Source organism: Sorex fumeus, unplaced genomic scaffold (assembly GCF_029834395.1).
Source record: "Sorex fumeus unplaced genomic scaffold, SorFum_2.1 ptg000128l, whole genome shotgun sequence".
NCBI lineage: Eukaryota > Metazoa > Chordata > Mammalia > Eulipotyphla > Soricidae > Sorex > Sorex fumeus.
In genome coordinates, this window is record NW_026606185.1 from 48,711,873 (window position 1) to 48,724,048 (window position 12,176).

The window sequence follows — 12,176 nt, forward strand, 5'->3', positions numbered from 1 at the left end:
TAATTGGGGTTACCCTGTACCCAGCTTTATATGCCAGTAACCATCCATGGAGTAGAGTGTTATATATTTGTCTTACAGGCTGACTTGGTATATACTATGTTTACAACTTCTGATTCTTGTTACTTTTGCCTAGTTTTTAAAATTTAGAATGAAGAACAAAAATTAGTAGATACTAGTGTTAAATTTCTCTTCTTTATACATTGTTTTCTCTTCTTATATTTCAGCCTTTATGAAAGGCATTTATTTATACGTACCTATATATTTTTTGTGATATTATGAAGGTGCTTGCTGTTCTGCTAATAAAAATTCTGAGTTTGAGGGCCCCACCCAGTGGTGCTCAGTGACTGTCCCTGGCTCTGCTCAGGAGTGACCCCCGTTGGTACTCAGGGACTACATGTGCTGTCAGGGATTGAACCAGGGTCTGCCACATGTAAGAAGAGCAGCCCTACCACCTGTTCTTTCTCTTTGACCTCTTGCAATATTTCTTGATTTATAAGTCTCATTGGGCTGGAGCGATAGCACAGCGGGCAGGGCCTTGCACGCTGCCAACCTGGGTTGGATTCCTCCGCCCCTTCCGGAGCTACCGGCAAGCTACCGAGAGTATCCCACCCACATGGCAAAGCCTGGCAAGCTACCCGTCAGGTATTCGATATGCCAAAAGCAGTAACAGGTCTCACAGTGGAGACTTTACTGGTGCCCGCTCAAGCAAATTGATGAACAAAGGTAGGACAGTGCTGCAGTGCTATAAGTCTCATTTGTCTGATTTTGATTTTGACATTTCAGCTGTCCTTTGATTGTTTTTACATAGTAAGATTTGCTGTTTGTTTAGGGCTTATTCAGAAGTGTTAAGGGCTTTTTTCCCGACTCTGGGCTCAGAGATTACTACTAATGCTCAGGGCATTGTATATGATGCTGGGGATTGAACTGGGGTCAGCTGCGTGCTAGGCAAGCACCGTAACCCCTGCATTGTCGCTCTGGTACCATGATAGATAGTCTGTATTTGGGAAAGTGTTTTTGGTTTCTCCTTCACCCCTTCCTCTCCATGACCCAAACCCAGGACCGTATGCAGGCAGTTCATATAGTCTACTTCTGAGCCACACCTGGTACTTGCTTTTTGCTTGTTTTTTGGGGCCACAGCTGGCAGTGCTTAGAAGCTACTCATGGCTGGATGCTCAGAGGTTGCAGCTGGTGGTGTTTAGGACACCTTGTGGTACTGGAGATCAAACCTGGGCCTGCTGCTTGCAAAGCAAGTGCTCCAACCTATTGAGCTAGCTCCTTGGTTCCCTGCCTTTATTTTAAAAGGATAATTTGATGGCTACTCCTAACTCAGTGCTTGGGGGTTGCTTTCAGCACTGCTGAGGATCAAACCCAGGCCTCCTGCTTGCAAATATGTGCTTTAGCCTGTGGAGCTCTCTTCTTCGCCTCCCTATCTGTACCTTCCTCATTTCCTTACACACATCCTCTGTTCTTGCTTTGTTCTACTTCTTAAAATTTCCAGTTAAGAGGCTGGAGCGATAGTACAGTGGGTTGGGCTTTTGCCTTGTTCGTGGCCAACCCGGGTTCGATTCCTAGCATCCCATATGGTCCCCCGAGCGCCTCCAGTAATGATTCCTGAGGGCAGAGCCAGGAGTAACCCCTGAGCATCACCGGGAGTGACCCAAAAAGCAAAAAAACAAAAACAAAAAATTTCCAGTTAAGTCCAACTTCTCCCTTTGCCCTTGGACTTACGTAGCTGAGCTTGAATGGAGGAAAAACATTCACATGTACCAGTCTCACTTTAAGTTCATGACTTCAGCCCTACGATGAGCCTTGATTTTTTTTTTTTTGGTCTGGAAATCATAATACACTCTACTAATTTCTTCCCTTTCTCACATCTGGTCCTCTCAGTCTGATTCTCGCACCTTCCCCCTCTCCCATGTCCCCACCCTCTCCCGCCACCATCCTCATTTTCAATGGAGGATACTGTTTTGCTTCCTAGAGAAATTTGCATTCAGATGATAACTTCAGGTAATTCTCTTTGTGTGTCAAACTCATCATTTGACCTTGCAGATTAGAATGATACCTTCTGTTTTGAGAACAAGTTTTCACTTTAACTACTATTTTGCCTCTTTGAGATAAATTTGCTGGGAGAAAGGTTAACAGAGAAAGTTACATAGTTTTTCATTCTTTTTAAACTTTAATATATTTAGGTGTGGAGATGGACATTAAACAATAAGTTACTGGGGCCAGAGAGATAGTATAGGTGTAGGGTGGCTTTTGTCATTTGTCTTGCACACAGCTGACCGGGGTTCAATCCCTGGCATCCCATATGGTATCCTGAGCACAGCCAAGAGTAATTCCTGAGTGCAGAGCTAGGAGTAACCCCTGAATATTGCCTTGTGTGGCCCCAAAACAAAAACAATAAGTTACTTAACTATAAAGTTAATTAAGTCATGTAACACATATTGTTAAGATTGGTCTCATTTGTCTCTGGGGTTGGGGTTTGGGCCACACCCACATTCAGGGCTTACTCCTGGCTCTGTGCTCAGCGATCGAGCCCAGGTTGTCTGCATGCAAAACAAGTGTGTTACCTGCTGTATTTTCTTCAGACCCAACGAGTTCTTAAATGAATGGATGGATGTTTGGTCCACATAAGTGTGAGGGGCTTATGAATACCAAGAATCAGTAAGTAAGGTTTTAGGGGAGATGAGAAGGTGATGAGCTGTAAAAATCGTACTGGAGGAGGGTTCTTTGGCCCATTATTTTTCAGCATCCTCCCAGTTTCTGTGAATGAGTAGACAGATTCATATGTAAATATAATGTCTATTTTTGGTGTGGTGCTAGAGCCTCACTCGTACAAGAACAGCAAAGAGGGATACTGTTTTATAGGACCAATGCTACATATTGTGTAGTAAGCACTATATTATAAATTCATCATGGAAGTTACCCTTTCTCACTTATAAGTTGTAGCTCCCATTAGATAATTTTATGATTTTTTTCCTCTTGCTTCTTAGCACACTTTACCTTGCTATAGAAGTTTACTTTTTCCCCATGACTAATTACATGCAGAAATCATCTTTCTGTACTAACATAAGATTTCCTCTGTGATTAAAAATTTTTATTTTTATTGCAGGGGTTTATTTTTGGGTCAGATTTTATATTTCTACATTCTGTGACTTTGTAAATTTGTGTTTATTATAATAAAATTCCACTCTGTGGGGCTGGAGAGTTAGCACAGCGGGTAGGGCGTTTGCCTTGCACACGGCCAACCTGGGTTCAATTCCCAGCATCCCATATGGTCCCCTGAACACCACCAGGAGTAACTCCTGAGTGCAGAGCCAGGAGTAACCACTGTGCATCGCCAGGTGTGACCCAAAAAGCAAAAATAAATAAATAAAAAAAATAAAATTCCGCTCTGTGGTAGTGAATTCTAGTAGAATTTACTGACTAAATTTTACCTTCGTTGTAGTTGGTATCTTTAGGAAGAAAAAAAGTAGAGCTTAGAACTTTTCATCGAGAATGCTTTTCAGTCAGTAGACTTTTTTTGTTAGGGTGGCATTTTGAAGATGTCATACATCTATTTGGTACAGAAATCAAGAGGTAGAGTCTTGATGCCTGTTCCTTCATTCACTCACTTCTCTTGACAAAATAATTGCTATCACTCATCTCTTAGCTTTGTTCTTTCATTCATTTTTCTGTTGCCTCTTTTGTGGAGGGAGTGGTGGAGGACACATCACAAAGTGGTCAGAGCCCATTTGTGGCAGGCTCCTGGGGACCCTGTGGTGCTAAGGCTTAAGCCCAGGACTCCTGCATTCAAAGTCTACACTCCAGCCATAAGAGTTGTCTCCAGAATCCTGTGGTGTGGAGCTGGGAATTGAACCCGGGTCAGAGTCCCTGATCCATTATTTCTAAGTTTCCTTCTGGAGTTTCTGTCAGTCTGTAGACAAACTAATACAATAACAATTACTATTATTATTGAATTTTTATGGTGCCGAGTCTAACCCAGGGCCTTACACCTGCTCTGCTCTACTGCTAAGTCACATTCCTGGCCCTTATAATTTTGTTCTTTATGCATTTAAATGATACAGCATACCTTTCCCCCCCCCCCCCCCCCCTTTAACATTCTGTACTAAAATTGTTCTGCATCACTATACAAAAAACCTTTTACGGTTTTTGTGGACTTAGTGTATGGAAATAACACAGTCTGCTAATTGATCTCCTTTGTATGGTTACTGCCAGTGTTTGTGTCTGGTTTGGGCTTTTTTAAGTGTTTCTGACAGCAGACATCATGAACTCACAAAACTTAAATGTGTTAGATGTGAAATGTTGTTATGTCATGTTGAAAGACATTATATTACCATCTCCCCCCCCTTTTTTTTTTTAAGGTGAAAACAGTCTGGATTTATTTTATTCTTCTCACACACTTTACTCAAGGCATAGTTTTGTGGTAATTTATAATTTAAAACTTTAATGTTTTGTGGAACATTATATATATTGCTGGAGCAATAGCACAGTGGGTAGGGCATTTTCCTTGCATATGGGGGACTGGGCCGACCTGGGTTCAGTTCCTCTGCCCCACTTGGAGAGCCCGGGAAGCTACCGAGAGTATCTCGCCTGCACGGCAAAGCCTGGCAAGCTACCCGTGACATATTTGATATGCTAAACACAATAACAATAAGTCTCACAATGGAGACATTACTGGGACCACTCGAGCAAATCGATGAACATTGGGAGGATAGTGTTACAATGTTAATAATGTTCTATAATTTGAAAAGTCCTTTTGCTTTAGAAAATTAGACTTTTGAAAAATTGTGATTTATAGCTGATACTATTATCAGTAGAATATATTTCTCAGATTTTTCAGCTTTCATAAAAATTTTATTCCAAAACTTATGAATTCTCTGCAGAAGAATCAACTCTCATTTTCTCTCATCCTCCTCTTTCTCTTCCTTCCTGTCTTTTGGTGGTGCTGGGGATTGAACCTAGAGCCTTACACATGCAAAGCACGTTCTCCACTGCTGAATTAAATCCCTGTCCACTGCTCTCATTTTTATCCAGTTAGAAAATGTTTAGTGTTTGAATATTAAACAGCATGAAATACCTCAGGGTTATTGGGTTACCTTTTGCTCCCTCTGTTGGATTTTAGAGGTGTTACATTGGTTTTGGGCTGCTGTTAAAAATAACATGCTTATTTTTCCTTAACTCAAAAATTAGTAATGATGTAAATATACTTATGGAGTAGGCTGTACATAAAATTGTTTAATAAATATGTCTAGTTGCTATGAATATTTCACTTTCTATAAATGTGTTAAGGAAAAGAGTACTTCTATTATTAGCAGCGGAGAACAGGGTCATGAAAAACAAAAAGCAAGTGTGTAGAGAATATTCAAGGTGGCAGGAAGCAAACTTGAGACTTAGCATACTATCAGATCAATGAAAGGTTTTTTTCAGATAGTCTAGTTGCTCTGTACTATATATTGAACTCTCAGGCAATGGCAGGAAGTTACTCTCTGTGCCTGATTAGTATAACATCTTGTTCAGTGTTTATGGCTCTTAATGCATTGGTCTTTTAAAAAATTTTTTTTGAGTACTGAAGAGAGGAGGAGAGGGAGGGAAGTGAAGGAGGGAAGTTTCAGGCTTTGGATTTTAACCGTTTCATGTCTGAGGACCAGCTCATGTCCAAGGACTGGCAGCCAATGCCTACTGTGATATAAGAGTGGTTTTCAGCTTTTACACCATTGGCGCGATAACTGGTTATTGGAGTTCATTGATCTGTATAGGACATTACAAAATTGCCTTGTACTGTCCTTTCTACATTGCAAAATTCTGTAACATTGCATGTCTTGGGTGAGATATTTACTTGCCTTGGCACCCCTGGCCCCTGCAGGTTTTTTTTTTCTTTCTCTCTTTCTTTCTCGTTCTTGAACCACATGTGGTGGTGTATATGGATGACTCTCAGCTTGGCACTTGGGGGCTTATTCCTGGTAATGCTCTGGGAACTACGTGCTGCTGCAAATTGAACCTGAACATCTCTCAAGCACTGCCTGTGCTCCCACCACTGCTCTCTTCCTGCGCTCTCTTGCCTTGCATCACTTAATCACTTAACTTCCCGTTAGTCGTCGATTTGCTCGAGCGGGTGCCAGTAACGTCTCCATTTGTCCCTGTCGCGTGCTAGTGTAGCCCAATGGCATCTCTTCGCTCCGGGAACATGGAGGGCCTCAAACCGATCGTTCATGACCTTGACAAAGAAGTCTGACCATCTGGTAGGTGGGCGGCCACGCGGTCTCTTGACATCCCGTGGAATCCAATCAGTAACAGCTCTAGTCCAACGGTCGTCTTTAAATCTCATTACGTGACCAGCCCATCTGATTTTCGACACCTTGGCAAATGAGACAGCGTCCCTGATCCTTGATCGTCGACGGATGTCAGAACTCCGGATTCGTTCTCTCATTTGAGTGAAACGTGATATTCCAAGCATAGCTCTTTCTATTCTTCTTTGGGAGACCTGAATGGCGTTCTCATCTTGTTTGCGTAGGGCCCAGGTCTCTGAGGCATATGTTAATGCAGGAAGAACAGTGGAATCAAAGAGATGTGCCCGGAGCCGGAGGTTCTTCGTCCTCTTAGCTATTTCTTCGACGTTCTTGAAGGCGTTCCAAGCCGCTCTCTTCCTCCTGCGCAGCTCGGGTGCCAGGTCATTTGTCATGTTGACCTCTCGACCTAGGTACACATAGCTGTTGCATTCAGAGATGGTCGTTCCATTGAGAGCGAATGGGGCGTCAGGAACAAGGCTGTTTCTCATAAACATTGTCTTCGTAAGATTCAGCTGTAGTCCTACCTTTCCACACTCACGGTCAAAGTCGGCCAGCATTTGTGCCGCTTGGCTGATGTTTGGTGTTATTAAAACAATGTCATCAGCAAAGCGGAGGTGGTGTAGTTGCCGACCATCTATCTTCACTCCCATTCCTTCCCATTCCAGTCGTCGCATGATGTTCTCAAGGGTGGCACTGAAGAGTTTTGGTGAAATGGTATCACCCTGCCGCACCCCTCTCTTGACATCAACGATCACTTCTTTGTAGAATGGTGAGATCCTGGTAGTGAATCCGCAATACAGCTCACGGAGGATCCTGATGTATTGGGCTTGTATGCCCTGATTGGCTAGGGCTTCAATGACCGCTTCCGTCTCAACAGAATCAAAGGCCTTCTTTAAATCAATGAACGTTAAGCAGAGCGGCATCTTGAACTCCCGAGAAACCTCAATGAGTTTGGTTATCGTGTGGATATGGTCGATGGTGCTGAATCCTTTGCGGAACCCTGCTTGCTCACATGGTTGTCCTTCATCTAGTGTTCTGCCAATCCTATTCAGGATGACTCGAGTGAACAACTTGTAGATGACAGACAATAGGCAGATCGGGCGATAGTTGCCAATGTCATGGATGTCTCCCTTCTTGAACAGTAGTACGGTCCTGCTGGTTTTCCATTGAGATGGAACCTTGCATTCAGACAGGTAGCGAGTGAAGAGCCGAGCCAGTGTATTGATGAGTACTGACGGCAGGTTCTTCAGGTGTTCAGGTCTGACCTTGTCTGGGCCGGGTGCTGTTTGCTTCTTTACTGACGAAATGGCGTGTCGGATTTCGGAAGGGAGAACGTTGGGAACGACATACCCATCCTGTGGAATTTGGTATGTCGGCAAGTGGACATGGCTATCGAAGAGATTTGAGTAGAAGTCATGGATAATCTTCTCCATTGCCGTTCTGGAGGATGTGATGGATCCATCAGGACGTCGGAGGGCAGTCATCTTGGTCTTATAGTTGGCGAAGGACAGGCGGGCGTTACGAATACTTTTCCCGGCTTCTGCCGCATCTACCAGTACTTCTGCTCTTCTCTCTTTGAGGTCTTCCTTGATCGCATCTCTGCACTGCTTTGCAAGCTCGGACGTTAGCTTGCGGTTGCCTGAGGCATGCGCCAAACCACGCTGGCGAATTAGCTCAAGAGTTTTCGAAGATAGGCGACTTTTTGTGGCTATCTCTCTTGGCGTTCCTCGCACATTCATGGAGGTGCTGAACCAGTCGATCATATTCCTCGTCAATGTTGTCAACAATGGCATCTTCCCATGTTGCCGCAATAGTACCAAAGAGTTCCCAGTTGGTGGTCGTTCTGGGAGTTCTCTTTTTGAACTTTGCAGCCCTTTCTCCCCGCTCTGTGAAGTAGAATTTTGCACGAAGGAGACGGTGGTCCGATCCCGTTCGAAATTTTGGGACAACAGCGACATCAGTCAGGCAAAACCGTCGATTGAATATGAAAACGACCAGAGCCAGAGCAATGGCACGGCAGGCAGGGTGTTTGCCTTGCATACAGCCCCCATTCCATTTACAGGTTATTGAAGTTTGCACTGAATAGGTCACAGCACTTGTGGTTAAAGATCACGTCTTGTTTCTTGATTATTAAGTGGAGCAGTTGCACACTGAATGTGGGAAGGACATTAATTTCTAAAGTTAGCATTGGAGAAGGTGGAAGACGTGTGGAGGGTGTTTTCTCTAAATTTTTGGGTTTTGCTTTTGGGCCACACTTGGTGCTGCTCAGGTCTTACTCCTGGCTCTGCTTGGAGGCTAACTGACCACACAGGGTACTGGAGGTCGAACCCTGGTTGGCTGCATGCAAGTCAAACACCCTGCCTGCCGTGCCATTGCTCTGGCTCTGGTCGTTTTCTTAAACTCCTTAAATCATTTGTAGAAGAATGGACAAGGCTTTCTGGGATCAAGAAGTAGTTGATGTTGTCTTGTGGCTGTTGTTAGTTTTTAATTATCACTACTACTACTACTACTAGGATTCAGGTGAAGATTTTAAGAGAAGGGAAAAGGATAAAGAACAGGAAACTTACCATAATGGAAGGGGGCTCTAAAGCAGAATTTCCTGTTTAACATTTTTTTGTTGTTTCTGCTTTTGGGCCAGATCCATGCTCAGAACTTACTCCTGACTCTGTACTCATAGTTCACTCTTGGAGGTGCTTACAGGACTATGTTTGGTGCTGGGGATTCAAACTGGGATTGGCTGCACGCAAGGGAAGTGTCTTACCTACTTGTCTCCCAGCCCTTAAATTTATTTTTATTTTCCTCCCTTCCCTTCTCTCTGTTCCCTCTGCTACTGCTACTGTGATGCCCGGAGCTTGTAACACTAGTGTGGTGCTCACATATATTCTGGCTGTAACGGTGCTTGTTGGTTTCACTCTCCTAGCTGCTGTGCTCACACATCTTCCTCATGAGATGTCCACCAGGTATTGCATGCCTTTTAGTTGCAAGCCATGGCTTGTGTGCACTGGCCGTGAGCTGGAGATTGCAGACTCTTCTGTCACTGGGAGTCCAAGTGCAGAGTCTCTGGAGTTGTGCCTGGCACATGTGAGTGGCAGTGGGAATCAAACTCGTGTTGGCAAGGCAGGTGCTTTTGGCCACTGAGCCACTCTGCAGATCCCTGAAACATATGTGCATGATGAAACCTGTGTGGGAATTAGGAAGGGCAGTTGAGGGAATAGCAAACTTAGGCTTTTCTAAATTACCCTTTAGAGCAACTCACATTGAAAAGAATGGCAGACAGGTTAGGTGAATAGAATCATTTTGCTATCTCACTTGGCTAAAGCATGTAGTTGAAAGTTCTGTATGTCTGTTTTGGGGTTTGGGGCCACCCCTGAAGGTCTCCTGATTTTGTGCTTCAGAGTGAACTTTGAAGGTGTTCAGAGACCATATGTTCTGCTGGGATCAAACCAGCATCAGCTGAACGAAAGGCAAGCACCTTAACCCTCAGTACTATTGCTCTGGCCCACAGTTGAAGCTTTACTGTCTAGGCATGTATCATCTATCTTTGGTTTGGGATTTGAGAGTGCTCTTGGCAGTGCTTGGTGTGTTGCCTGGGATTGAACCCAGCTCTCCTGCATGTATTCCAGCACTCTGAACTCTCGCCCTCACTCCTTTCTTTTTTAAACATAGCTGCTCTCGATGTCGATTCACTTGCCCTGGTGCCTCCTTCCTTTGATGATTTGAGTGTAAATGGGATCATTCCAATCACCTTGTTGACTAGACTAAATATTTGACAACTTGTTAATTTATATTAGAGTGAAAATGAACCTATTAGCTGTATCAAAGTTTTGAGGGTCCTTCAACACTTAAATTTTTTTTTCCTTTTTGGGTCACACCCAGCGATGCGCAGGAGTTACTCCTGGTTCATGCACTCAGGAATTACTCCTGGTACTCGGGAGACCATAATGGGATGCTGGGAATCGAACCTAGGTCGGCTGCGTGCAAGGCAAACTCCCTACCCGCTGTGCTATTGCTCCAACCCCTAAATTTTTTTTTATTTTGCCTTTATCAAGATACATTTTTAACTAGTGACTTTGAAGAGTTCAAAGAGTGATATCATTTCTTTAAGCAACTGTAAAATCTTCAGAATTTTTTCAACACTTATAAAATAGAAAATCCTTGTTTGGTTGTCGACAGCTCCTGCGAATTCAGTAATGGAAAAGGAATATTGGGTCATCCATAGTAGCTATGTACAACATAGCTACTATGTTTTGATAGTACTCAGTGCATTGAATTCAATGATTTATGACAGGTACATATATTTTACAGATGATATATATCTCATTTTTAAATTTAATTATTTTTCTGGTTTTGGTCCAAACCTGGTGGTCTTCAGGGAGTACTCTTGGTACGATGCTCATTGGATCTGGCAGTGCTGGGGATTGAACCTGGGCTTTAGAATGCAAAGTGTACGCTGCAGCCCTTTGACCTACCTCCCTGGTCTGATAAATACTTTGTAAAGGCCTGTGTAATGGTCAGCTTTGCTGCCCACTTAGCACAGTAGATGTATTGATTAAGGATCTGTTACTTCTGTGTATTGACTTTGTGTGTTTCCGTGCAGGTTGCTTTCCTGCTGCCTCTTTGACATAGCTTCCTAGAATCTACTCCATGATTTAACTTGAAAGTCTGAAATGAAGATGGAGGAGGCAGTGGGAAAAGTGGAAGAACTCATTGAGTCCGAGATCCCACCAAAAGCATCTGAACAAGAGACAGCTAAGGAGGAAGACGGACCTATCGAACTGGAGGCTCAGGTGCAGAAAGATGGTGTAGTGGATTCTTCAGTCCTTTCTTCAATGCCCTGCTTGCTAATGGAACTGAGGAGGGACTCCTCCGAGTCCCAGCTGGCATCCACGGAGAGTGACAAGCCCACGGCTGGCCAAGTCTACGAGAGTGACTCCTCTAACCACTGCATGCTTTCCCCTTCCTCTAGCGGCCACTTGGCTGATTCGGATACGTTGTCTTCTGCTGAAGAGAATGAGCCCTCCCAGGTGGAAACTACCGTAGAAGGAGACCCTTCTGGGGGGTCTGGCACCACGGTGGGGCGAAAGTCTCGGCGGTCCCGGTCTGAGAGCGAAACATCCACGATGGCGGCCAAGAAGAACCGGCAATCTAGTGACAAGCAGAATGGGCGCGTCCCCAAAGTTAAAGGTCATCGGAGCCAGAAGCACAAGGAGAGGATCCGCCTACTGAGGCAGAAACGGGAGGCTGCCGCGCGGAAGAAGTACAACCTGTTGCAGGACAGTAGTACCAGTGACAGTGACCTGACGTGTGACTCAAGCACGAGCTCGTCAGATGATGATGAAGAGGTTTCAGGGAGCAGCAAGACAATCACTGCAGAGATACCAGGTAGAGGATGTTTTTTAAACTGACTGTAGAGCACCCGGTGGCATTTCCCGGCTCTCAGGCTCGGTTAGATGAGTGACACCTGAAACAATCCAGGAGGCCTGCAGCTCTGTAAATCTGAAGACTGCAGTGTATTCACAAGACACAGCCCATTAAAACACCCGTTCTGAGCTTTCCAGTGCACTTATGCACGTTAGAGAAAAACAGAATCTAAATGGTTAATGATAGGGACAAGATTATTTTTAAGTAATGGAATTTCTCACAAGTCTCTTTCTCTGTAAAAGACAAAGATTACCTGAACTCCCATCATTGCCTTTTTAGCACTGCTTGGAAATACTACTCACTGTTTAGCATTATTACTAAGTACATTCTTCTCAGGAATAGGCACCTTGCTTTATTATATAGCCACTGCACTCGAGCTTATGGTGTCTGAAAGAATATGTTCTCTAACTTTTGTTAAAATTTTCTAATAACTGATTCTTCTTGAGTCTAGTTTTATGCTTCCAC

General features: G+C 44.0%; 1 protein-coding gene across 4 annotated transcripts in view; it reads left to right on the forward strand.

Annotated features, from left to right (window-relative positions):
- ARK2N (arkadia (RNF111) N-terminal like PKA signaling regulator 2N) overlaps positions 1–12,176 on the forward strand; it is an 89,781-nt gene that overhangs the window by 26,094 nt on the left and 51,511 nt on the right. For all 4 annotated transcript variants that reach the window (XM_056138080.1, XM_056138079.1, XM_056138078.1 and 1 more), the window contains exon 2: positions 10,888–11,672. In XM_056138080.1, the coding sequence (XP_055994055.1) occupies positions 10,958–11,672 (715 nt within the window). In that variant the 5' untranslated portion in view covers positions 10,888–10,957. The remainder of the gene's footprint in view (positions 1–10,887; positions 11,673–12,176) is intronic.